At 39.7% G+C, this 27,890-nt stretch overlaps 1 protein-coding gene and 1 long non-coding RNA gene across 2 annotated transcripts in view; one reads left to right on the top strand and one right to left on the bottom strand.

The window, feature by feature from the left end:
- The window catches only part of LOC128704246 (uncharacterized), a 135,712-nt gene that overhangs the window by 52,143 nt on the left and 55,679 nt on the right, over window positions 1–27,890 (bottom strand). Inside the window, exons 4-5 of the mRNA XM_070096019.1 lie at window positions 8,504–8,648; window positions 7,739–8,242 (exon numbers count right to left, since the gene is read on the bottom strand). Coding sequence (XP_069952120.1) covers window positions 7,739–8,242; window positions 8,504–8,648 — 649 coding nt within the window. The remainder of the gene's footprint in view (window positions 1–7,738; window positions 8,243–8,503; window positions 8,649–27,890) is intronic.
- On the top strand, window positions 9,646–27,889 carry LOC128703133 (uncharacterized). The gene is made up of 3 exons (XR_008409214.2): window positions 9,646–10,887; window positions 20,908–20,984; window positions 27,059–27,889. It is a non-coding gene; the product is annotated as an uncharacterized lncRNA (long non-coding RNA).

The following is a 27,890-nucleotide window of genomic DNA, read 5'->3' as shown; positions in this document are numbered from 1 at the left end:
GTGACAACTCCCACTTTATGTGTGATTCTTTATCTTTTAACTCCACGCCTCTTGCCAATACCCTCGCATTTACTTCTCTTACAACCCCATCTATAAATATATTAAACAACCACGGTGACATCACACATCCTTGTCTGAGGCCTACTTTTACTGGGAAATAATTTCCCTCTTTCCTACATACTCTAACTTGAGCCTCACTATCCTCGTAAAAACTCTTCACTGCTTTCAGTAACCTACCTCCTACACCATACACCTGCAACATCTGCCACATTGCCCCCCTATCCACCCTGTCATACGCCTTTTCCAAATCCATAAATGCCACAAAGACCTCTTTAGCCTTATCTAAATACTGTTCACTTATATATTTCACTGTAAACACCTGGTCCACACACCCCTACCTTTCCTAAAGCCTCCTTGTTCATCTGCTATCCTATTCTCCGTCTTACTCTTAATTCTTTCAATAATAACTCTACCATACACTTTGCCAGGTATACTCAACAGACTTATCCCCCTATAATTTTGGCACTCTCTTTTGTCCCCTTTGCCTTTATACAAAGGAACTATGCATGCTCTCTGCCAATCCCTAGGTACCTTACCCTCTTCCATACATTTATTAAATAATTGCACCAACCACTCCAAAACTATATCCCCACCTGCTTTTAACATTTCTATCTTTATCCCATCAATCCCGGCTGCCTTACCCCCTTTCATTTTACCTACTGCCTCACGAACTTCCCCCACACTCACAACTGGCTCTTCCTCACTCCTACAAGATGTTGTTCCTCCTTGCCCTATACACGAAATCACAGCTTCCCTATCTTCATCAACATTTAACAATTCCTCAAAATATTCCCTCCATCTTCCCAATACCTCTAACTCTCCATTTAATAACTCTCCTCTCCTATTTTTAACTGACAAATCCATTTGTTCTCTAGGCTTTCTTAACTTGTTAATCTCACTCCAAAACTTTTTCTTATTTTCAACAAAATTTGTTGATAACATCTCACCCACTCTCTCATTTGCTCTCTTTTTACATTGCTTCACCACTCTCTTAACCTCTCTCTTTTTCTCCATATACTCTTCCCTCCTTGCATCACTTCTACTTTGTAAAAACTTCTCATATGCTAACTTTTTCTCCCTAACTACTCTCTTCACATCATCATTCCACCAATCGCTCCTCTTCCCTCCCGCACCCACTTTCCTGTAAACGCAAACTTCTACTGAACACTCTAACACTACATTTTTAAACCTACCCCATACCTCTTCGACCCCATTGCCTATGCTCTCATTAGCCCATCTATCCTCCAATAGCTGTTTATATCTTACCCTAACTGCCTCCTCTTTTAGTTTATAAACCTTCACCTCTCTCTTCCCTGATGCTTCTATTCTCCTTGTATCCCATCTACCTTTTACTCTCAGTGTAGCTACAACTAGAAAGTCATCTGATATATCTGTGGCCCCTCTATAAACATGTACATCCTGAAGTCTACTCAACAGTCTTTTATCTACCAATACATAATCCAACAAACTACTGTCATTTCACCCTACATCATATCTTGTATACTTATTTATCCTCTTTTTCTTAAAATATGTATTACCTATAACTAAATCCCTTTCTATACAAAGTTCACTCAAAGGGCTCCCATTATCATTTACACCTGGCACTCCAAACTTACCTACCACACCCTCTCTAAACGTTTCTCCTACTTTAGCATTCAGGTCCCCTACCACAATTACTCTCTCACTTGGTTCAAAGGCTCCTATACATTCACTTAACATCTCCCAAAATCTCTCTCTCTCCTCTGCATTCCTCTCTTCTCCAGGTGCATACACGCTTATTATGACCCACTTCTCGCATCCAACCTTTACTTTAATCCACATAATTCTTGAATTTACACATTCATATTCTCTTTTCTCCTTCCATAACTGATCATTCAACATTACTGCTACCCCTTCCTTTGCTCTAACTCTCTCAGATACTCCAGATTTAATCCCATTTATTTCCCCCCACCGAAACTCCCCTACCCCCTTCAGCTTTGTTTCGCTTAGGGCCAGGACATCCAACTTCTTTTCATTCATAACATCAGCAATCATCTGTTTCTTGTCATCCGCACTACATCCACGCACATTTAAACATCCCAGTTTTATAAAGTTTTTCTTCTTCTCTTTTTTAGTAAATGTGTACAGGAGAAGGGGTTACTAGCCCATTGCTCCCGGCATTTTAGTCGCCTCATACGACACGCATGGCTTACGGAGGAAAGATTCTTTTCCACTTCCCCATGGACAATAGAAGAAATAAAGAGGAACAAGAGCTATTTAGAAAAAGGAGAAAAACCTAGATGTATGTATATATATATGCATGTGCATGTCTGTGAAGTGTGACCAAAGTGTAAGTAGGAGTAGCAAGATATCCCTGTTATCTAGCGTGTTTATGAGACAGAAAAAGAAACCAGCAATCCAGCAATATATATATATATATATATATATATATATATATATATATATATATATATATATATATATATATATATATATATATATATATATATATATATATATACACAGTGGACCCCCGCTTAACGATCACCTCCAAATGCGACCAATTATGTAAGTGTATTTATGTAAGTGCGTTTGTACATGTATGTTTGGGGGTCTGAAATGGACTAATCTACTTCACAATATTCCTTATGGGAAAAAATTCGGTCAGTACTGGCACCTGAACATACTACTGGAATGAAAAAAGTTCGTTAACCGGGGGTCCACTGTATATATATATATATATTTATACACACACACACACACAGTGGTCCCCCGCTTTTCGTAGTTCCCGGCAAACGTAAATTTCGCCAATCATAGGGGTATTTTCGTATAAACACGGACTCGCTTTTCATAGGTTGACTCGCGAGTTGTAGTTCGTCCGGGACGCGTACCCACGGCGTGAGCCAGGGCGGCAGCCAGTCTGGCATTGTTTACCAGTGAGCGAAGGTCCCCTCACGTACTCCAGCGAAATATTTCATAATGTTCCATTTATTTTAGTGCTTGTAAGTCACCCTGCCTTGGTGGGAGACGGCCGACTTGTTGAAAGAAAAAAAAAAGTACTAAATAAGCTACCATGGCTCCAAAGAAAGCTCCTAGTGCCAAGCCTGTGGTAAAGAAGGTGAGAAATACGATTGAATTTAAGAAAACCATCATTGAACAATATGAAAGTGGTACAAGTGTGGCTGAACTGTCCAGGATGTATAAGAAACCCTACACAACCTTATGTTTCATAGTGGCCAAGAAAAAGGAAATAAAGGACGCTGCTGTTGCAAAGGGAGTAACTATACTGACAAAAATGAGATCACCAGTACTGGAAGAGGTTGAGAAGTTATTATTGGTGTGGATAAATGAGAAACAATTAGCAGGAGATACTCTTATGACTTCGATTATTTGTGAAAAGGTTAGGCAGTTGCATGAAGATTTGGTAAAGAAATTGCCTGCAAATAGTGGTGATGTGAGTGAATTTAAGGCCAGCAAAGGCTGGTTTGAGAGATTTAAGAACCGTACTGGCATACACAGTGTGGTAAGGCATGGTGAGGCTGCCAGTTCGGACCACAAGGCGGCTGAAAAATATGTGCATGAATTCCAGGAGTACATAGAGGCTGAAGGACTGAAACCTGAACAAGTGTTCAATTGTGACGAAACAGGCCTCTTTTGGAAGAAAATGCCAAAGAGGACCTTCATTACACAAGAGGAAAAGGCAATGCCAGGACACAAGCCTATAAAAGACAGGCTGATGCTAATGTTCTGTGCTAATGCTAGTGGGGATTTCAAAGTGAAGCCATTACTAGTGTACCATTCTGAAAATCCCAGTGTGTTCAGGAAAAACAATGTTATGAAGAGTAAATTGTGTGTGTTTTGGAAATCTAATAGTAAGGCATGGGTCACGAGGGAAATTTTCGGCCGTCTCCCACCGAGGCAGGGTGACCCAAAGAAAGAAAATCCCCAAAAAGAAAATACTTTCACCATCATTCAAGACTTTCACCTCACTCACACATAATCACTGTTTTTGCAGAGGTGTTCAGAATACAACAGTTTAGAGGCATATACGTATAAAGATCCACAACATATCCCTCCAAACTGCCAATATCCCGAACCCCTCCTTTAGAGTGCAGGCACTGTACTTCCAATTTCCAGGACTCACGTCCAGCTATATAAAAATAACCGGTTTCCCTGAATCCCTTCACTAAATATTACCCTGCTCACACTCCGACAGCTCTAACACGCTCATGCGCGCTTGCTGGAAGTCCAAGCCCCTCTCCCACAAAACATCCTTTACCCCCTCCCTCCAACCTTTTCAAGGACGACCCCTACCCCGCCTTCCTTCCCCTACAGATTTATACACTCTCCAAGTCATTCTACTTTGATCCATTCTCTCTAAATGACCTAACTACCTCAACAACCCCTCTTCAGCCCTCTGACTAATACTTTTATTAACTCCACACCATCTTCTAATTTCCACACTCCGAATTTTCTGCTTAATATTCACACCACACATTGCCCTTAGACAGGACATCTCCACTGCCTCCAACCGCCTCCTCACTGCGGCATTTACAACCCAAGCTTCACAACCATATAAGAGTGTTGGTACTACTATACTTTCATATTTCCTTCTTTGCCTCCATAGATAACGTTTTTTGTCTCCACATATACCTCAACGCACCACTCGCCTTTTTTCCTTCATCAATTCTATGATTAACCTCATCCTTCATAAATCCATCCACTGACACATCAACTCCCAAATATCTGAAAACATTCACTTCTTCCATACTGCTCCTCCCCAATTTGATATCCAATTTTTCTTTATCTAAATCATTTGACACCCTCATCACCTTACTCTTTTCTATGTTCACTTTCAACTTTTTACCTTTACACACACTCCCAAACTCATCCACTAACCTTTGCAATTTCTCTTTAGAATCTCCCATACACACAGTATTATCAGCAAAAAGTAACTGTGTCAATTCCCATTCTGTATTTGATTCCCCATAATTTAATCCCACCCCTCTCCCAAACACCCTAGCATTTACTTCTTTTACAACCCCATCTATAAATATATTAAACAACCATGGTGACATTACACATCCCTGTCTAAGACCTACTTTTACCAGGAAATAGTCTGACGAAAACCAAATCTGACAAAAACTAAAGCAATATTTCCCATAGGAAATAATGTAAATCCAATTAATCAGTTCTAGACACCCAAAAATATTGACAAAAAATTACAGAAAACAATGAGAAATAAATGGATAAATGAACATTTAAATCAGTTTTACCTTAATTGAAGACTCTTGTTGGCATATTCTTCACGAGATCCTCATGCAACTGCCTTGCCTTTTCACAAATTATTGCCTCCACAACACTATCTCCTGCTAACTGGTTTTTCGTTGATCCACACTAACAACAACTTCTCATGATGTTGCAGTGTACCAAGATCCCTATTTGTTGCAACATCATGGGATCTTGGTACAAAGACTTCAACGCTTGAACCTTTGGACGACGACCTACTTACACTAGTGGCAGGTCCAATACACAAATAACCCGCACATAAAAGAGAGAAGCTAACGACGACGTTTCGGTCCGACTTGGACCATTGACAAAGTCACACTGGCAGGTGGGATCACAGTGGCAGGTCCCACTGTGATCCCATCTCCTCCTGCTTCGACTCATCTGACTGCAGTATATAAGCCACCTCTCTGGCCCTATGCTGCACTTCCTACAAGAGTGATGGACTGAACACATCGATTCCAGGTTGAGGGACTGATTACCTCAAACTCCTCCTCTCCTTACCCATTTCTACTTTGTATTGGACTGATGAAGCCACTGTGTGGCAAAACGTTTCTTCAATAAAGATTCCCATGTGTTGCATATGTGTCTCAATTCTTCAACAACTTCTCAACATCTTCGATTGTTTGCCATCACTACCACCCTCTACCACCATCACAACCACTACCACCCTCTACCACCATCACAACCACTACCACCCTCTACCACCATTACTATCACCCTCTACCACCATTACTACCACCCTCTACCACCATTACTACCACCCTCTACCACCATTACTACCACCCTCTACCACCATCACTACCACCATCACTACCACCCTCTACCACAATCACTACCACCCTCTACCTATGTAGAGGGTGGTAGTGATATTCCTCCACAAAACTTTGCAACTCATTCTATGAGTTCTTTCTTGAATTCTATCATGTTTCTCACCTTCTTTATCAAAGGGTTGGCATGCTGAATTTTCTTTGGCCCCATGGTGGTTTATTTAGCAGTCGCACTCAATAAACAAGCACAAAAAACAATCGATTATTGCAAAATGTTTCATATGAACGCACAGGGTAATGTTTACTCGACAAGAAACAGCCAGAGTGACTCTGAATGTGTGCATGGGATGCTTGGTGTGGGCGCGGGGACATGGACATGTTCCATACGGTGGACAAAAACCAAGGCGTTGAACGAAAACTGGGACAATATTTTGACAAAAAAAGGCATCGAAAACCAGGGCAAATGAAAATCAAGGTTCCAATGTACGTCCTGCTACTTCTACTCACACTCAGGTCACACTACACATACACGTCTTCTTCTTTCAACAAACTGGCTGTATCCCGCCAAGGGAGGGTGGCGCAAAAAGAAAAACAAAAGTTTCTCTTTTTAACTTTAGTAATGTATACAGGAGAAGGGGTTACTAGCCCCCTTGCTCTCAGCATTTCAGTAGCCTCTTATGACATGCATGGCTTAAAGAGGGTGTGTATATGTATGCTAGTATACATGCATGTGTAGTGTGACCTAAGTGTAAGTAGAAGTAGCAAGGCGTACCTGAAAGCTTGCATGTTTAAGAGGCAGAAAAAGAAAGACACCAGCAATCCTACCATAATGTAAAACAATTACAGGCTTTTGTGTTACACTCACATGGCAGGATGGTAGTACCTTCCTGCCTACCAACCTACTACCAAGGACACATACATGTAGAAGCATATATAATACACAAATCTCTGGGTTTTCTTCTATTTTGTTACTAATTCTTGTTCTTGTTTATTTCCTCTTACTTCCATAGGGAAGTGGAACAGAATTCTTCCTCCGTAAGCCATGCGTGTTGTAAGAGGCAACTAAAATGCCAGGAGCAAGGGGCTAGTAACCTCTTCTCCTGTATATATTACTAAATGTAAAAGGAGAAACTTCCGTTTTTCCTCTTGGGACACTTGCTTCAGTGGGATACGGCCGGTGTATTGAAAGAAAGAAGAACCCCTTCTCCTGTATGCATTATTAAATTTAAAGAGAGAAACTTTCATTTTTCTTTTTAGGTCACCCTGCATTGGAGAGAGATGGCCGGTTCGTTGAAAAAAAAAATTCTAATACTGTAATCTTTGCAGTAAACTATTTGCAAATCTGGAGAAGAGATATTAGTACTAAAAATGCCCTTTAATGAAAGACATCCATTCAAGAAAGGGTAGCAGAAAGATTTTATCTCAAGGAATTGGATCTATGCTCCCTTGTAGTAAATTTGATTCCCTTCTATTTCCCAGGTGTTCTATGACCCCCTACAGGTTTAGTGTTTCCCCATACATAATAATAATAATAATAATAATAATAATAATAATAATAATAATAATAATAATACGTATTCATTATCAAAGATATAAGTTCAAAATTTTTTAAAAGTCACTGTGAAGACTGCAATTTTGCTAACCTGTTTTTTATACTTGAATCTGTAGCAACATGCAAACTAGAAGAGTCGGTGTGCAATGCAAGAGCAGAAATTGCAGAATGCAAGGCTCCAACTGCCCACTGGGGTTGCTGAGAAGAAGCTACCATTGTGCGAATACTACAGTCTTCAGGGCTTACACCACTTGACACTGATCCTCCCCGAGTTCCAGAGGAAGACAGGGACACAAGTGATGGAGTTGAACCACCAAGGATGTGGGATAAATCCGGAAATGAAAGTAGACTGCGTCTTTTTGAGTCAGAAGGTGGAGTGTTACAGAGGGAAGATGTGCCATCTGGTGCAGCAGGAAACAGATGGAAGCGAGCAGTTGGTTTAGAAGGAGGCAGGCCCTTAGGATGTGCATAGTGAAAAGGGTGAGTGTAAAGCTGGTCAGAAAGACTAGCATTAGTAGTGTACAAACAGAAGCTACTTGGCCTGGAGGAAAGATAGGTGCTATCCGCTGACCACACGGTGAATGTTGGGCAACAGCTGCATAAAACCAACGGCATTATTATAGCATTAGTTAGAGAAAAATGAAAATAATATATATATTCACTATCAAGATAATAAATTTAATTTTTGAAAGAAGCTACTTGTAAGTGAAATGCAGTAGTAAATAAAGCAGAAGCAATCATGCACTACTATTCTAAATACAAAAAAGAAATGTAACAGAATAGTAAAATGCAACATTAATTAACATGCGTTTTTTTTTTTTTTTGGGGGGGGGGGGGGATATTAAAATGGACTCACCTGATATGACCAGATTTTTCAGATTGAGAGTTGATGGATGCATAGCCTGAAGCGTGTGAGCCGTGGCTGGTGTTGGACGAGTTTCTGGAATGCCCCGGTGCCTCTCCTCCCCAACCCTCGCCTTCTTCGCTGTCTCCAAACACCTCTGTCACAAACATATTCCTTTGTAGCATTTGTTATTCAGTAGTGTGAATTAGATGAAAAAATGAGAGGGTGCAAAAGAGATGTCAACAGCTTGGGTTTGTATACCTGGTTATGTCTGGAAGTGCAGGCTTAACAATTTTTCACAAAGTAAATATGTTATTAATATGATGTATGCACAGATCAAGTTAAGTAAACATCCAGTTAACATCAAATAAGCACCAACACACACAATTGTACCTGATTACTAAATTATAATATATCCTCACTTACACCGTTGCTTTAACCCTTTCAGGGTCCGTCCCGTAGATCTACGGCTTTGCGTTCAGTGTCCAAACCGTAGATCTATGTCATGAGCTCAGCTCACTCTGATAAACTGTGAGTGGTACACTTGGGCCTAGTTTGAGAGAATACATCTATGTGGTATGTGTGCACCACATAAAACAAATCCTGCAGCACACTGTGTATAATGAGAGAAAAAACTGAAACCAAGATTTTCGATTAAAACAGCAACTTTGCAGTGTTTTTTCGTATGTTTTTTATAGTTGTATTTGCAATTTCTTGGTCTCAGTTGATAGAATGGAAGACATATTACAGAAATAGAGATGATTTTGATTGGTTTTAGCACTGGAAATGGCTTGAAACTGAGCTCAAAGTAGCGGAAATGTTAAATTTTTGTCGATGTTCAAGAGTAAACAAACGACCTCACACGTCTAATACATGCCAGCTGGTGGATCTAATACACATTCACAAATGTGGTGATGATATTTATACAATTATTACAATATTGCATAACAGTAAATCTATTTTTTGGTGTGAATAAAAATTCATTATGTAAATAAAAAATAAAAATGGGATTTATTTGTAAAGCCTCAAAACGTAACTAATGAACCGAGGAAATGTTAGTTTAGTGCCAGGAATGCCTACATTGTTTATTCTGGATGCTATTTTGAAATTGGAATATTTTGAACTTTGTGTTAAATTTGCCAAATTACCAATTTCCGATCACTTTATTTTGTAGTTGAAACAGTTGACTTGGCGATTTCTTGTGCTCAATCGATAGAATAGAAGTAATACTAGTAAAATAGCTAAGAATTTGGTCGACTGGAATGATGTAATTGGCCTAAAATGGAAGTCAAAGTCGGCAAAATCGCCGATTCGTAAATATCGCTGACACATCAAAATTCGCGAGAGCATAATTTTGTCAATTTTCCATCAAATTTCGTACTTTTTGTTTTATTACCTTCACAAAAAGACTCTCTACCATTTCATAAGAAAAAATAACAAATTTTTTTTTGGAAAATTCTTGGACACTGGGGCACCACTTCAGATTTGGGCCTTGGACCCTGAAAGGGTTAAATATTGACGGAGGAGGAGTTGAAGAAGTATCAGTAGTAGTAACTCTAGTAGTAATGGCAATAGTAGTAGTAATGGTGGTAGTAGTAGTAGTAATGATGGTAGTAGTAGTAGTAATGATGGTAGTACTAGTAGTAGTAATGGTGGTAGTAGTAGTAGTAATGGTGGTAGTAGTAGTAGTAATGGTGGTAGTAGTAGTAGTAATGATGATAGTAGTAGTAGTAATGGTGGTGGTGGTAGTAGTAGTAACAGTGGTAGTAGTAATGGTGGTAGTAGTAGTAGTAATGGTGGTGGTAGTAGTAATGGTGGTAGTAGTAGTAATGGTGGTGGTAGTAGTAGTAATGGTGGTGGTAGTAGTAGTAATGGTGGTGGTAGTAGTAGTAATGGTGGTGGTAGTAGTAGTAATGGTGGTGGTAGTAGTAGTAGTAATGGTGGTGGTGGTAGTAGTAATAGTAATAACAACAACAATAATAATAATACAGTGGTATCTTGGTATACATCTTTAATCTGTTCCAGGACCTTGGACTTATACCAAACAGGATATATACCAAATGAATTTTCCCATAAGAAATACAGTGGACCCCCGACTTACGATGTCCTCAACCTACATTAAAACTGACTTATGATGCTTATCAGCATAAAAATTTGACCCTGACATACGTTGAAAAACTCTACTTGCATCATTCGTCCTGTCCGCGTCCACACGTCTGTCTGGCCTGAGCGCCTCAGCTGAGCTAGTGTGACATTGTTTACAAGCCGGGGCGGACAGTTGCACACATACATTTGATAAATTTTGTATTATTCCAGTGTTTTTAGTGCTTGTAACTGCTAAATAAGCCACCATGGGCCCAAAGAAAGCTTCTAGTGCCAACCCTGTGGTAAAAAGGGTGAGAAATACTATCGAAATACTAATGTACCATGATCAGCTGCTGCTGCACCACGGTCAGCTGCTGCTGCACCACGGTCAGCTGCTGCTGCACCACGGTCAGCTGCTGCTGCACCATGGTCAGCTGCTGCTGCTGCTGCTGTAGTACCATCAGCTGCTGCTGCTGTAGTACCATCAGCTGCTGCTGCACCACTGTCAGCTGCTGCTGCACCACAGTCAGCTGCTGCTGCACCATGGTCAGCTGTACTACTCGAAGATGTGGAGAGACTGTTACTGGTGTGACTTATCGAGAATTCCAAGAAACAATTAACTCCAGAGGGTTTGCCACCCAGGATAACCCAAGAAAGTCAGTGTGTCATCGAGGACTGTCTAACTTATTTCCATAGTGGTTCTTAATCTTGTCCCCCAGGATTCGACCCACACCAGTCGACTAACACCCAGGTGAACAGGAAAAAATGCCTGGAACTAGTGCTCATATTGGTGAATTTAAGGCCAGCAAAGGTTGGTTTGAGAGATTTAAGAATTGTAGTGGCATACACAGTGTGATAAGGCCTGTTTTGGAACAAAATGCCAAACAGGACCTACATTACTCAGGAGGAAAAGGCACTCCCAGGACACAGTGTCTAATCACTCATCACTACATCTTCAATAAAGGTGTCATTTATTCTTCATTTAGTACACTAGTACATGCACAATAATAATAATAAATAATAATAAATGTGCTTGATACAATTTGAAGTTAACCGAAGACTGGTTGCTTATTCTGTTTTTTGTAATTACCAAATGGTATGTGTTAACTTGGTTACTTGTTTTTTTATTATTATTATTTTATTATTATCACACTGGCCGATTCCCACCAAGGCAGGGTGGCCCGAAAAAGAAAAACTTTCACCATCATTCACTCCATCACTGTCTTGCCAGAAGGGTGCTTTACACTATAGTTTTTAAACTGCAACATTAACACCCCTCCTTCAGAGTGCAGGCACTGTACTTCCCATCTCCAGGACTCAAGTCCGGCCTGCCGGTTTCCCTGAACCCCTTCATAAATGTTACTTTGCTCACACTCCAACAGCACGTCAAGTATTAAAAACCATTTGTCTCCATTCACTCCTATCAAACATGCTCACGCATGCCTGCTGGAAGTCCAAGCCGCTCGCACACAAAACCTCCTTTACCCCCTCCCTCCAACCTTTCCTAGGCCGACCCCTACCCCGCCTTCCTTCCACTACAGACTGATACACTCTTGAAGTCACTCTGTTTCGCTCCATTCTCTCTACATGTCCGAACCACCTCAACAACCCTTCCTCAGCCCTCTGGACAACAGTTTTGGTAATCCCGCACCTCTTCCTAACTTCCAAACTACGAATTCTCTGCATTATATTCAAAGCCACACATTGCCCTCAGACATGACATCTCCACTGCCTCCAGCCTTCTCCTCGCTGCAACATTCATCACCCATGCTTCACACCCATATAAGAGCGTTGGTAAAACTATACTCTCATACATTCCCCTCTTTAGCTCCAAGGACAAAGTTCTTTGTCTCCACAGACTCCTAAGTGCACCACTCACCCTTTTCCCCTCATCAATTCTATGATTCATCTCATCTTTCATAGACCCATCCGCTGACACGTCCACTCCCAAATATCTGAATACATTCACTTAAGAACATAAGAACATAAGAACGAAGGAACACTGCAGAAGGCCTACTGGCCCATGCGAGGCAGGTCCAAGTCCCTACCGGCTTAAGCCAATGCACCCAACCTAGTCAGGTCAGGTCACATTGACTTAAGGGAGGAACACGGCAACCGACCTGTTAGCACAAGCTATCAGGTCCAACTCACACCCACCCACATCTACTCATGTATTTATCCAACCTATTTTTAAAGCTACACAACGTTCTGGCCTCTATAACGGTACTTGGGAGTTTGTTCCACTCATCCACAACTCTATTACCAAACCAGTACTTTCCTATATCCCTCCTGAATCTTAATTTTTCCAACTTAAAACCATTGCTGCGAGTCCTGTCTAGGCTAGATATTTTCAGCACACTATTTACATCCCCTTTATTTATTCCTGTCTTCCACTTATAAACCTCAATCATATCCCCCCTAATTCTACGTCTTTCTAGAGAGTGCAGTTTCAGGGCCCTTAGTCTATCCTCATAGGGAAGGTTTCTGATACATGGGATCATCTTTGTCATCCTCCTTTGTACATTTTCCAGAGAATTTATATCCATTCTGTAATACGGTGACCAAAACTGTGCAGCATAATCTAAATGAGGCCTAACCAAGGATGTATAGAGTTGAAGAACAACCTGAGGACTCCTATTATTTATGCTTCTTGATATGAAGCCAAGGATTCTATTAGCTTTATTGCGAACACTTATGCACTGTTGTCTTGGTTTCAGATTACTGCTAACCAGAACTCCTAAATCTTTTTCGCAATCCGTAATATTAAGATCTACATTATTTAGTTTATATGTGGCATGGTTATTGTCCTGTCCAACATTTAGAACTTTGCATTTGTCTATATTAAACTGCATCTGCCACTTCTCCGACCACTGCATCAGTCTATTCAAATCCTCCTGGAGTGCTCGAATGTCCTCGTCAGAATGAATTCGACGGCCTATTTTGGTGTCATCGGCAAACTTGCCGATGTCGCTCTTTATGCCCTCATCTATGTCGTTTATGTAGATTGTGAACAGCAGGGGGCCCAACACTGACCCCTGTGGAACACCGCTCGTGACGCTTCCCCACTCTGATTTCTCCCCATTTATGCAAACTCTCTGCTGCCTATTTGTCAACCATGCCTCTATCCAGGAAAAAATTTCTCCTCCTATTCCATGTGCTTTAATTTTCCTCAATAGTCTCTGATGTGGGACCCTGTCAAAAGCCTTACTGAAGTCCATATACACAATATCATATTCATTACCATGATCTACCTCCTCAAATACCTTAGTGAAAAAAGTTAATAAATTCGTAAGGCAGGAACGCCCCTTTGTAAAACCATGCTGAGATTCGTTGATTAATTTATGCTTTTCAAGGTGGCTACGAACTGCCTCGGCAATTATTGATTCCATAAATTTTCCCACTATGGAGGTTAGGCTTATTGGTCTATAGTTCGAAGCTAAGGACCTGTCACCTGTTTTGAAAATAGGTATCACATTTGCCATTTTCCACTTATCTGGCACCATGCCAGTTTGTAGTGATATGTTGAAAAGATTAGCCAAAGGTGTGCTAAGCTCCTCTTTACATTCCTTTAGAACCCTTGCATACAGTTCATCAGGGCCTGGGGATTTGTTAGGTTTTAATTTATCTATTTGCCTAAGGACCATGTCACTTGTGACCCTAATAGTGCACAGTTTATTATCGTCCTGTTCTACATAATTTATCATTACTGGAATATCGCTGGTATCCTCCTGTGTAAAAACTGAGAGGAAGTATGTGTTAAAAATTCTACACATTTCCTTATCACTGTCAGTGAGCTGACCCGAGGAACTTTTGAGTGGGCCTATCTTGTCCCTGATCTTACTTCTGTATACCTGAAAGAATCCTTTTGGGTTAGTCTTCGATTCTCTTGCAACTTTAACCTCATAATCTCTATTTGCTTTTCTAATTCCCTTTTTTATTTCTCTCTTTAACTGAATATATCGATTTCTTAATTGCCCCTCTCCTCTTTTGATTTGCCTATATATGCCTCTCTTTTGACCAATCAGATATTTTAATCTATTGTTCATCCATTTAGGATCATTTTTGTTTGATCTGATTTCCCTATTTGGAACATAATTTGACTGAGCAGCTAGAACTATGCCCTGGAAAGCATCATATCGGCAACCATCACCACCTACCTGACCCCTAGTCAGGTCATTCCAGTTCAGCCCACCTAAGTAATTTTTCAGTCCTATGAAATCAGCCAAGCGAAAGTCAGGGACGGAGACTTGATTGCCATTATTAGGGGAATTCCATGATATGTTAAAACTGAGTGATTTGTGATCACTCTCCCCAAGCTCATCATTAACCTCAAGATTATTAATTAGTGTTTCCCTACTGGCAAGAACCAAGTCAAGGAGGTTATTTCCCCTAGTTGGCTCTGTCACAAACTGTTTTAAAAAACAATCCTGGATCGTATCAAGAAAGTCACCCGACTCTAAATTTCCTGTCAAATTGCTCCAGTCAATCTGTCTATAGTTGAAATCTCCCATTAGCACAACATTTTCGTATGTAGATGCCTTACGAATTTCGTCCCATAGAAGTTTACTGCACTCCCTATCAAGATTTGGGGCCCTGTAAATCACACCCAAAATTAGTTTTTCTCGGCCCTCGAGAAGCTGTAACCAAACAGATTCAGTGGCTGACGCTTCTAATTTAATATCTTGTCTAACACAACAATTTAAATTGTCTCTGACATACATCGCTACTCCACCACCTTTCCTGTTGACCCTGTCAGTGTGGAATAATTTATAGCCTTGTATGTGACATTCAGAGGGCATCTCTCTATCTTTCAGATTGAGCCAGGTCTCTGTTATAGCAATAATATCTATGTTTCCTGCACTTGCAATTAATCTTAGCTCATCTATCTTATTTCTAACACTCCTGCTATTAGTATAGTAAACCTTAAGGGAGCTAGTCCCTTGCTGCCCTCTGCTGTCCCCCTTTGTTTGCTGACCTGTTCTATTGTCTTTATTTATAACTTCATGCTGAATGCCTTTTATACATTTACTGTTTCCAACCCTAGTGTTGCAACCTGCTTGTTTCCCACACACACCCATACCTCTATCTTCCATCAGTTTAAAATCATAGGCATTTCACCAATGGCCTTCTCAATCGAGTCTGCAAGTGCTACCACCCCTGCCCCAGAGAGATGAACCCCATCCCTTGCATACATATCATGTTTGCCATAAAAGTTGTTCCAGTTGTCAATGAATGGGATTGCAAGTTCCTTGCAGTATCTGTCTAGCCAGCAATTTACACCAATTGCCCTAGACAACCATTCATTTCCTACTCCCCTTCTAGGCAAGATGCTACATATGATTGGGATCCCTCCCTTAGACTTAATGAAATCTATAGCTGACCTGTACTTATCTAGCAGCTCTTCTCTCCTACCCTTCCCAATATCATTTCCACCAGCACTGAGACAGATAATGGGCTTGTTCCCATTACCTGACATGATATTATCCAGTCTGTTGACAATGTCCCCAACACCAGCTCCAGGGAAGCACACTCTATCTCTCATCTTCTTATTCCTATTACAAAAAGCACGATCAACATATCTTACCTGAGAGTCACCAACCACAAGAATGCGCTTACCTTCATTAGCAGGGGCAGTAGTACCCTTACCTTCACTGGCCACTGAAGTACATTCATCCTGGAGAACAGAGAAGCGATTTCCTACCTTCAGATCTGCACTCTTAACTTTCCTTACTCTGATGCGCCTCCCATTACTGTGAACAACTCGCCACTTGTAGCAGGTGCTGGGCTGCACCTCACTGCTGGTAGCCGTTGCTACCACCCCACCTACAGCCTCCTCACAGTGAGAGACAGACTGCACCTCACTGCTAGAAGCCTCATTCCCCACATCTCCAACCACCTCACACTCTCTCCCAGGCCCATTGAGGTGGACCTTCAGCCTCCTAATCTCCTCCTGGAGAAGCAAGACCTCCTCCTTCAACTCTCCAACCTCAGCTTTTAAAACACTGTAGAAGCAAGCCATGCTTTGTAACCGTCCACGCTAATCCCCAAGCAGCTCAGGGTCTGTGACCTCACGTGACGACTGACCACTGAACACTGACTGACCACTGAACCACTGACCACTGGGAAATAATTTCCCTCTTTCCTACATACTCTAACTTGAGCCTCACTATCCTCGTAAAAACTCTTCACTGCTTTCAGTAACCTACCTCCTACTGCTCCTACTGCTGGTAGCCGTTGCTACCACCCCACCTACAGCCTCCTCACAGTGAGAGACAGACTGCACCTCACTGCTAGAAGCCTCATTCCCCACATCTCCAACCACCTCACACTCTCTCCCAGGCCCATTGAGGTGGACCTTCAGCCTCCTAATCTCCTCCTGGAGAAGCAAGACCTCCTCCTTCAACTCTCCAACCTCAGCTTTTAAAACACTGTAGAAGCAAGCCATGCTTTGTAACCGTCCACGCTAATCCCCAAGCAGCTCAGGGTCTGTGACCTCACGTGACGACTGACCACTGAACACTGACTGACCACTGAACCACTGACCACTGGGAAATAATTTCCCTCTTTCCTACATACTCTAACTTGAGCCTCACTATCCTCGTAAAAACTCTTCACTGCTTTCAGTAACCTACCTCCTACACCATACACCTCCAACATCTGCCACATTGCCCCCCTATCCACCCTGTCATATGCCTTTTCCAAATCCATAAATGCCACAAAGACCTCTTTAGCCTTATCTAAATACTGTTCACTTATATGTTTCACTGTAAACACCTGGTCAACACACCCCCTACCTTTCCTAAAGCCTCCTTGTTCATCTGCTATCCTATTCTCCGTCTTACCCTTTACACAAAGGAACTATGCATGCTCTCTGCCAATCCCTAGGTACCTTACCCTCTTCCATACATTTATTAAATAATTGCACCAACCACTCCAAAACTATATCCCCACCTGCTTTTAACATTTCTATCTTTATCCCATCAATCCCGGCTGCCTTACCCCCTTTCATTTTACCTACTGCCTCAAGAACTTTCCCGACACTCACAACTGGCTCTTCCTCACTGCTACAAGATGTTATTCCTCCTTGCCCTATACATGAAATCACAGCTTCCCTATCTTCATCAACATTTAACAATTCCTGAAAATATTCCCTCCATCTTCCCAATACCTCTAACTCTCCATTTAATAACTCTCCTCTCCTATTTTTAACTGACAAATCCATTTGTTCTCTAGGCTTCCTTAACTTGTTAATCTCACTCCAAAACTATTTCTTATTTTCAACAAAATTTGTTGATAACATCTCACCCACTCTCTCATTTGCTCTCTTTTTACATTGCTTCACCACTCTCTTAATCTCTCTCTTTTTCTCCATATACTCTTCCCTCCTTGCATCACTTCTACTTTGTAAAAACTTCTCATATGCTAACTTTTTCTCCCTTACTACTCTCTTTACATCATCATTCCACCAATCGCTCCTCTTCCCTCCTGCACCCACTTTCCTGTAACCACAAACTTCTGCTGAACACTCTAACATTACATTTTTAAACCTACCCCATACCTCTTCGACCCCATTGCCTATGCTCTCATTAGCCCATCTATCCTCCAATAGCTGTTTATATCTTACCCTAACTGCCTCCTCTTTTAGTTTATAAACCTTCACCTCTCTCTTCCCTGATGCTTCTATTCTCCTTGTATCCCATCTACCTTTTACCCTCAGTGTAGCTACAACTAGAAAGTGATCTGATATATCTGTGGCCCCTCTATAAACATGTACATCCTGAATAAATAACAAAAAGGCACAATACCGTGACTGGAACGATACACAAATAACCCGCACATAAAAGAGAGAAGCTTACGACGACGTTTCGGTCCGACTTGGACAGTCTTTTATCTACCAATACATAATCCAACAAACTACTGTCATTTCGCCCTACATCATATCTTGTATACTTATTTATCCTCTTTTTCTTAAAATATGTATTACCTATAACTAAACCCCTTTCTATACAAAGTTCAATCAAAGAGCTCCCATTATCATTTACACCTGGCACCCCAAACTTACCTACCACACCCTCTCTAAAAGTTTCTCCTACTTTAGCATTCAGGTCCCCTACCACAATTACTCTCTCACTTGGTTCAAAGGCTCCTATACATTCACTTAACATCTCCCAAAATCTCTCTCTCTCCTCTACATTCCTCTCTTCTCCAGGTGCATACACACTTATTATGACCCACTTTTTGCATCCAACCTTTACTTTAATCCACATAATTCTTGAATTTACACATTCATATTCTCTTTTCTCCTTCCATAACTGATCCTTCAATATTACTGCTACCCCTTCCTTTGCTCTAACTCTCTCAGATACTCCAGATTTAATCCCATTTATTTCCCCCCACCGAAACTCCCCTACCCCCTTCAGCTTTGCTTCGCTTAGGGCCAGGACATCCAACTTCTTTTCATTCATAACATCAGCAATCATCTGTTTCTTGTCATCCGCACTACATCCACGCACATTCAAGCATCCCAATTTTATTAAGTTTTTCTTCTTCTCTTTTTTAGTAAATGTCTACAGGGGTTACTAGCCCATTGCTCCCGGCATTTTAGTCGCCTCATACGACACGCATGGCTTACGGAGGAAAGATTCTTTTCCACTTCCCCATGGACAATAGAAGAAATAAAGAAGAACAAGAGCTATTTAGAAAAAGGAGAAAAACCTAGATGTATGTATATATATATGCATGTGCGTGTCTGTGAAGTGTTTACCTGGAGTTTACCTGGAGAGAGTTCCGGGGGTCAACGTCCCTGTGGCCCGGTCTGTGACCAGAGTGACCAAAGTGTAAGCAGGAGTAGCAAGATATCCCTGTTATCTAGCGTGTTTATGAGACAGAAAAAGAAACCAGCAATCCTACCATCATGCAAAACAGTTACAGGTTTCTGTTTCACAGTCATCTGGCAGGACTGTAGTACTTCCCTGGGTGGTTGCTGTCTACCAACTTACTACCTATATATTATATTTTTGTAATAACAATAAATAATACCAGTATAAACACTAACATAATAATAATACATAATATAAAATCAAATACTGGTCACCATGGCAGGATGACCCAAAATAGAAAATTAATAACAAAAATAAGAAATGAAAAGATTAGTTATTTTTTCAAAAAATGCCACATTTATGTTTAACATATCCACATGCTACATTCAAAGTGAAGATCCTGAACCAAGTCAGAGGCACCATGCAAAAGGTAATAAAAGGCCCTAAAATCTTTTAAAATGGAATCTTAATGGGATGAATATGGAGTTCCACCAAAGTAGAATTCCATAGTCATCAAAAATTGCAAATAAATATTATCTTGGGTTTTTAGTATTCTGTGGAGAGGGAGCTGGTCATCCCAGTCATTAAAAACCACTGATATTGTCCCACTTCTTAGAGGTGGCAGTAAAGCAATTGCAAAAAACCTACAGACCAATAGTACTAACTTCACTTAATATGAAAATAATTAATGGGTCCTGAAAAGCAAGAGTGACAATCACATGAAACTGTGACAATTGTTCAATCCAGGGCAGCATGGGTTCAGAGCAGGTCGCTCCTGCCTTTCACAACTGCTGGACCATTATGATATGATCTTGGATGCACCAGAAGACAAGCTAAATGCTGATGTTGTGTACACTGATTTCACAAAAGCCTTCGTTATGTGCAACTATGGTGTGGTAGTGCACAAAATACATGCAAAATGAATAGCTGCTATAATGGGTAGATGAATATTTAACTTCTTTACAAACAGAACCCAAAGAGTAGCGATATAAAGAGTGAAGTCAGAGGCTGCCACAGTGAAAAGTTCTGTTCCTCGGGTCACAGTACTTGCCCCACTATTTCTCATTCTTATATCTGACATTAACGAGGACATCAAGAACATCTTTTGCTGATGGCACCAGAATCTCGATGAAGGTGTTAGTGGCATCCATCAAAGAGAATGAATCTTCAAGAGGAGTCCTGCTCTCACAGCCCACTATGAGGTTAGACTTCTTTGTTGACTGCCCGATCAACCAAGCTGCTGCTGCCCATGCCTTTATGTCACCACAAATTGAAATCACACAAGTTAAAGTTAGAAGTGCAAGTGCTAAAGAGCTTGACTTTATCATAGATTAATTGAGGTAACACAATATAGCAGGGTGAAATTTGGAGGAGTTCCACAGAGCAACATTCTAAAATGAAGATACAATCAAATCTTAAAAAGGGCTGGCAGTAAAAAATAGTGAAATATCAACAGAAATTAATATATCATGAGTTCAGGAGTAATGCATATTGGTTGTTTATCCCTTTCAGTGTCCCTCACGTACAACTACGTCACTGATGCCAGAGACCCCTTGAGCAGTTCTACATCATGAGCTCAGCTTACTCAGGTAAGCCCTGAACAGTAAATTTTGGCCTAGATATGTGAAAATGGGCCTGCCCCACATGATGCATGATGGGAAAAGCAAAACTCTGGCCAAGTGTTTGGTTTAGAATAGCAACTGAGTTGTTGTCGTGGATGATTTTTATGGTTTTATTGGCCGTATTTTGGTATTACAGTGGCATCTCGAGTTACGAACTCAATTCGTCCCAGAAGGCTGTTCGAGTGCCGATACCGAATGAATTTGTTCTCATAAGGAATAATGTAAATTAAATTAGTTTGTTTCAGACCCCCAAAAATACACTTACAAAAGCACTTACAAAAACACACTTGCATAATTGTTCAAGCCGAGAGCTGTTCGAAACTCGAGGTACCACTGTACTTGATAGAATGGAAGACCCACTATTATTGATGATTCTGGTTTGTTTCAGTGCCAGAAGTAGCATGAAATTGGGCTCAAGGTAGCAGAGATATTCAAGTTTTGCCCATTTTCCTTAGAATGGGTACGTCCCCTATGCCCCCCCCCCCCCAAGTCTGTTTTATGGGTTTTTAATAGGTCTGATTCAATTATTGGGATGCTGTAAGCCACGCCCAATCATTCCTGGTTATATTTTATTATCTTGGAAATAGAGTAAATCTTCAATTTAAGCAATTATGAAAGGGCAAGTGTAATATAGGAGGCCTGGGGATATGATTAGTGAACAGAGGAAATGTTAGTTTTAGTGCCAGGAATGTCTACACTGTTTATTTTGCATATTTTTAAATTTGTATTTTTTTGTGTAAATCTGGCTAAATTACCAATTTCTGTTCACTTTATAGGTGAATGGGCAGTTTCTTGTGCTCAATAAATAGAACAGAAGGGATACTAGCAAAGTAGCTAAGAATCTGGTTGAATGGAACTTAAAATAATACTCAAAGTCAGCGAAATCGCTAATGCATAAATAGCAGTCTGAGCGCAAACTTTGAGTCTGCATAATTCCATAAGTTTTCGATCAAATTTCATACTTCTGGCATCAATACCTTCACAAAAGACATTCTCCACCATTTCAGAAGAATTATTTCTTTTAAGTGGACACAAGGAGCAATTTTAGTTTCAGGGGTACGGACAGTGAAAGGGTTAAGATGCATCTCCTTAAGATTCAGTGAAAGAAGATCAAAGCTAGACAATATAGTGAACATTGAAATTGCACAGAAAGAGGACTTCAGCATTTGAAGAAAAGGATTCTCTGAATGAAAAGCAAGATAAGGGAATTACAGCAGTTGGAATATTAATGAGAGCATAAGAAAATAAGTTACTATAATATTTTTTTGTCATTTCTTTCTAGTAAATGTTGTATGGGATATTCAATGCCAATGTTCAAATAATCAATTTTTGTATGGTACAGGCATACCTCACTTAATGCTTCCACTCGATGTCACAATTTCAGAATATTACAGTGCAACCAATAAATGGGGTTAATAAAGCCTAAAGTATTAAACCAAGCTTTTTGAATATATTTAAACCTAGATTTACTCTTAAATGTACCAATATCTAATATTTTCCGGCATGTAAGGCACATCCCAATTTTGGCAGGCATATTCTGAGAAAAATTAGAAATGCAGTACTTGCTTCAAAATGATAGTGAGCCAGTGGTTGGCTGCTTATGCATACAGGGTAGGTGAAAGAGGTCAGACCTTGCACAGCCTGTTGGTGGTTACTTCACCACCAAGCACCAAAACGAGCATGGCTACCTGTTGTTCACAGGTGCTTACTCTACAACTGCTACAGCTGGTTTACTTATTATGTCCCAGCAATACATAATTTATAATAGTTACCAATCATTCTAAAGTAATCTAGAAAACAGTTCTGGGGGTTGTTTGGAGTTAGGTTTACGGTGCTGCAGCACTGAAACCACTACTTGCCTGTAACCCAAAGTGTACCCTTGTTCCTGACCTTGAGCATACAAGGCATGGGATGATTTTCTGAGACTTTTTTTGGGGGGAAAAGAAAATGCACCTCATATGCTGGAAAATATAGTAACTATCCATGCATGTAATGCAATAAATAGACCTGGCTTGTCTGGTGCTTGCCTGGTCAACCAGGCTGTGGCTGCTAAGAAAGTAGGTCTTTCAACCACTGTGAACACTTTCTGGTGCATATAGTTAGCATTTCTGAAGCTTCTTCAGCAAAACAGAATGCTGCATGTCTTAACATGAGATGTGTGTGGAAATGCCACGCTCCAATGTCATGACAATAGGTCTATTAAGATGTCTGTGCAATTTATTAAAATAAGAGAATCCTGCAAAACTTCTCAAGAAAGCTCAATTTTTTTCAGGAGCTTCAACATATTTCAAATATTAGGGGACACCCCTATCAGCTCAGGTACTGATTATGTCCATTAACCTACTATTAGGATTGAAGGCAAGTGGTTAGAATTTTCTTTCTCAAGATTTATGAAAGAACATCCAGTTTCTCAACTTTTTTGTACAATGAATATTTGCTGCTGTGTGTAGCCAACTTTTCAAATATTTCAAACAATTGAGTGAGAAATATACAATGAGTAGATATGTTTACATTTAAAAAAAGAACAGCAAGGGCAAAAACTTATCAGTCCCTCAAAAGTGAGAGACTGAACAGCTCAAATTATCTAATCTTCCAGTCTCCAACATAATTCATTTAAAAAAAAAAGCAAATGTTTAGCAAATTTTTTTCATAAAGAAGGATAGCCATGTGCTGCATGTGTCTTATCAACCTTTTAAGTATTGCATATGATAAATGTAAAAAAAAATAACTGATTTTATAGATGCAGTTACATGTACTCTTACACATTTCTCCACCTTTGCTGCAAATATTTGAAAAGGGTGGCTACATACTGTAGCAAACATTCAGTGCACAAGAAAGTGGAGAAATTGGATTCAATAAAAGAATACACAAATAACCCTCTCCTTCTGCTACCAAGACTTCTCGAATCTACTCCATTTCCTGCTCCTCTTGTCCTCTCCAATACCTTGGAGAAACTGACCGCTCTCTTTCTGACAGACTTAAGAAGCACAAAAGTGTTGGACTTGCTGACACCAATAATGCTCTTTTCTGTTGTGTTAAAGATCACAGTCATCCTATTAATTGGTCCTCTGCCAAAATTTTCTACCCTCCTTCTAGCCTTCATCGATGCTGTCTTGTTGAAGCATCCCTTATACACAACTTTCGTAACATGAATCTTAGTCCTGGCTTTCTCTCTGTAGATGCCTTCCTTTCTCATTACATTGTCAAATGCTCCAAATTTCAGACTACTTGGGACTTGACCTGATCTTTATCTCCCCTTACTGCTTCTCCTTTCTTTGCCTTTCCTTTCTTCTGCCTAGGTGGGTTCTGACTTTTGAGTTTTTCCTCCTGGGTTATTGTCCTGCCCTCACTGGCCATTAACTCTCCTGCAGTGCTTCATTTCTTTTGCCCTTAAACTATGTCCACTACTACTACTACTACTATTGCTCTGCTAACACTCCACTCTCTGACTCTTGTGTCACTACCACTACTTCCTTCCTATTGCCACTTCTGCTAATGCTGCACTACTAATACAAATACTACTACCACCACTACCTCTACCATTACATCTTCCATTTTGCTACTACCTCCTCTAATTCTACTCCTGACCCTGCCTCCCTTCATATATATGCACTGGCTCCCTTTCCTTCGCACTTCTGTGGGACTAAATTAATGGTCTAAGTTGGACCAAAATGTCATCATAAGTTTCAGTCTCCTATGTGTGGGTATTTGTGTATTGTTCTAGTCACAGTATTATGCCTTTTTATTCTTTCTCTTCTTCCACTGTCTCCAATGGCTGGAAAATCATCTTCATTAAGATACCCAGGTGCTGCATGTGTCTAATTCATCAGTTTTTTTCTGAGTCAATTACATAATGTGTTTAACCCTTTGACTGTTTCAGTCGTATATACACCTATATATATACAGTGGACCCCCGGTTAACGAACTTTTTTCATTCCAGTAGTATGTTCAGGTGCCAGTACTGACCGAATTTTTTCCCATAAGGAATATTGTGAAGTAGATTAGTCTATATCAGACCCCCAAACATACACGTACAAACGCACTTACATAAATACACTTACATAATTGGTCGCATTTGGAGGTGATCGTTAAGCGGGGGTCCACTGTATATATATATATATATATATATATATATATATATATATATATATACACACACCTATATATATATATATATATATATATATATATATATATATATATATATATATACACCTATATATATACACACGACCTGCTCGACATACAACCATTCGAATTACGACCGTGTTTTCTATGCCAAATTTCTGGGAAATAAACAACTGTTTGTGTTGTACACAGTGTTTATCCTAAACCTTATAGTATAAAATATAGTACTAACAGCATAAAAAGTAAAGTAAATAATACCAAAATAAAACAATAAAATAAAGTCATTACAAAAATGTAATGTCGATACTCAGCAGTAAGGTTCGACTTGCATCCAGTTTGACTTACAACCAGTTTGTCGGAACCAAACTCAGTCCTAAGTCGGATGGTACCTGTATACGTCTTACGAACCAATTTGTTTGACGTACATACACTCAAAAATTCTAGCGGCTTCAAATCAAGCGGGAGAAAGCTGGTAGGCCCACATGTGAGAGAATGGGTCTGTGTGGTCAGTGTGTGCAGTATAAAAAAAATCCTACAGCAAGCAGTGCATAATGAGAAAAAAAAATCTCCGTGTTTTAGGATTAAAGCGCCGACTTCTAGGTGCATTTTCGTAAAGTTTTTATGGTTATATTCTTGTTTTTGTAGTCACATTTGATAGAATGGAAAACATTATAGAAATGGAGGTGATTTTGACTGGTTTTACTATGAAAAGCACCTGGAAATGGAGCTCAAAGTAAGGGGATTGCTTGATTTCTGCTTGTGTTCAAGAGTAAACAAATGACATCATTGTCCAATAAATGTCCAACTAGCCATTGTAATAAACAGTCATGAATGGGTTGACATTATTTATACAATTATCAAAATATTGCAGTAGTCTGCCTAACAGTAAATGTAAAGTAAAAGGACACAAGTGCAACTAATGTGACATTTTTTTGTGGCAACGTTTCGCTCTCCTGGAGAGCGAAATGTTGCCACAATAAAATGTCACATTAGTTGCACTTGTGTCCTTTTACTTTACATATTGTCGGTAATTCTACCAACATTATTACAATAACAGTAAATCTTCTATTTTTTGTTTGAATAAAAATTCATAATAGAAAGCAAGAGTAATATCAGAGGGGCTTGGAAATGTGACTGATCAACAAAGAAAATGTCATTTTAGAGCCAGGAATGTCTGCATTGTTCATTCTGGACCCTATTTTGAAACTGGCATATTTTTTAATTTGCGTGAAATTGGCCAAATTGCCAATTTCTGACCACTTTATTGGATAGTCGAAATCAGTAAATGGGCAGTTTCTTGTACTCAATCGATAGAACAAACTGAGTTCTAGAGAAATAGCTATGAGTTTGGTTGACTGGAACAATGGAATTGGCTAAAAATAGGGCTCAAAGTGGGTGAAATTGCCGATTCGTAAATATCGCCGAGGTCACTAACTTTGTGAGAGCGTAATTCCATAATTTTTCCATCAAATTTCATCCTTTGGTGTTATTACCATCGGGAAAAGATTCTCTATCATTTCATAAGATTTTTTTTTTTTTTTCAAATATTTTGCAACACCAGGAGACACCTCAGGATTTGGGGTTGTGACGTCAAAGGGATAAAAGAGAAATTAAAAACATGGCTTGCCAGATTATACTCTACAGTTCCATGATGGTGTCAGGCAAGGGGGCAGTGTATACTGAAGTATGCCTGTATTAATTTAATTTTGTTTTGATTAATTTTTAGAATTATTTTTCTGAGCTCCTGTAAAAATGAGCATGAGTAATGAAATATTTTCTCCTTATCTAGGCAAGGTAAAAGTCCACTCTCTGATTTTTCTTTTATTTATTGTATTTACAGAATGCAACTAAATACTCTAAATGTTAAAACTGGGTCAGAGTAAGAGACTTTCATTTTGCATTAACCTTTTCAGAAAGCTTATGTAAGGACCTTTAAAACAGCTGACAACTTGGTCTGCCCAGTGCACCAGCCCCAGCTGCCACGTCACTCCTAGAGAGATAATCAAATACAGAAGCTGAATCACAGCTTTACAGAAACTTTGTTTCAAGAATGTTATTAAAGTCACTTTTTGTCTATGCCATGGAATATATACAGTAAATGTTTTTGCCCTACCTTTCACTGTTTAAATGCAATTAACTGCCATAAGACATCATTGTGTGCATAATATATCTAATTAGTTTATAATGAAAAGACATTAGTGATGAATAAATATTTTATAATATAAATATACCTAACTCAAATAACAAACATTATATAGTACAATATAGTCGAACTACCAAATTCATGAACTTATGATTCACAAGATCTGATTACGTAAAGTGTTTAATGATAGGTATTGTATGAATAGCTTCAATTATATGAAGTTTTTGTAGGGGTGCCCATTTTATTTGCAAGGATAGGAGGGGGGCTAGAATAGGAGCTTCCTGAAACAACTGACTACAGGATTTTGCTCGAAATGTTTTCAGTGCATATCCTATGCCCAAATCACTTTTCCTTCTGGGCATTATTACAAATGTCAATATTAATTAAATTATAGTGACATTTACACAAAATAAGCCTAAATATGAAACAATTTATCATACAGACAGAATTTGGTATCGTTTGTGGAGTACAAATTTATGAGCCCTTTAGGAATGTAGCCCCCAAGAATTTGGGGCTCAACTTTATTTTTTAATATATGAAATTGTGAATAAAAAACTAATGTACTACAGGATGAGAAGAAACTAAAATTAATGTAAGAATAA

Source organism: Cherax quadricarinatus, chromosome 52 (assembly GCF_038502225.1).
Source record: "Cherax quadricarinatus isolate ZL_2023a chromosome 52, ASM3850222v1, whole genome shotgun sequence".
Classification (NCBI taxonomy): Eukaryota; Metazoa; Arthropoda; class Malacostraca; order Decapoda; family Parastacidae; genus Cherax; species Cherax quadricarinatus.
Note: the sequence above shows the minus strand (reverse complement) of the source record. Positions and strands in the feature narration are given on the sequence as shown.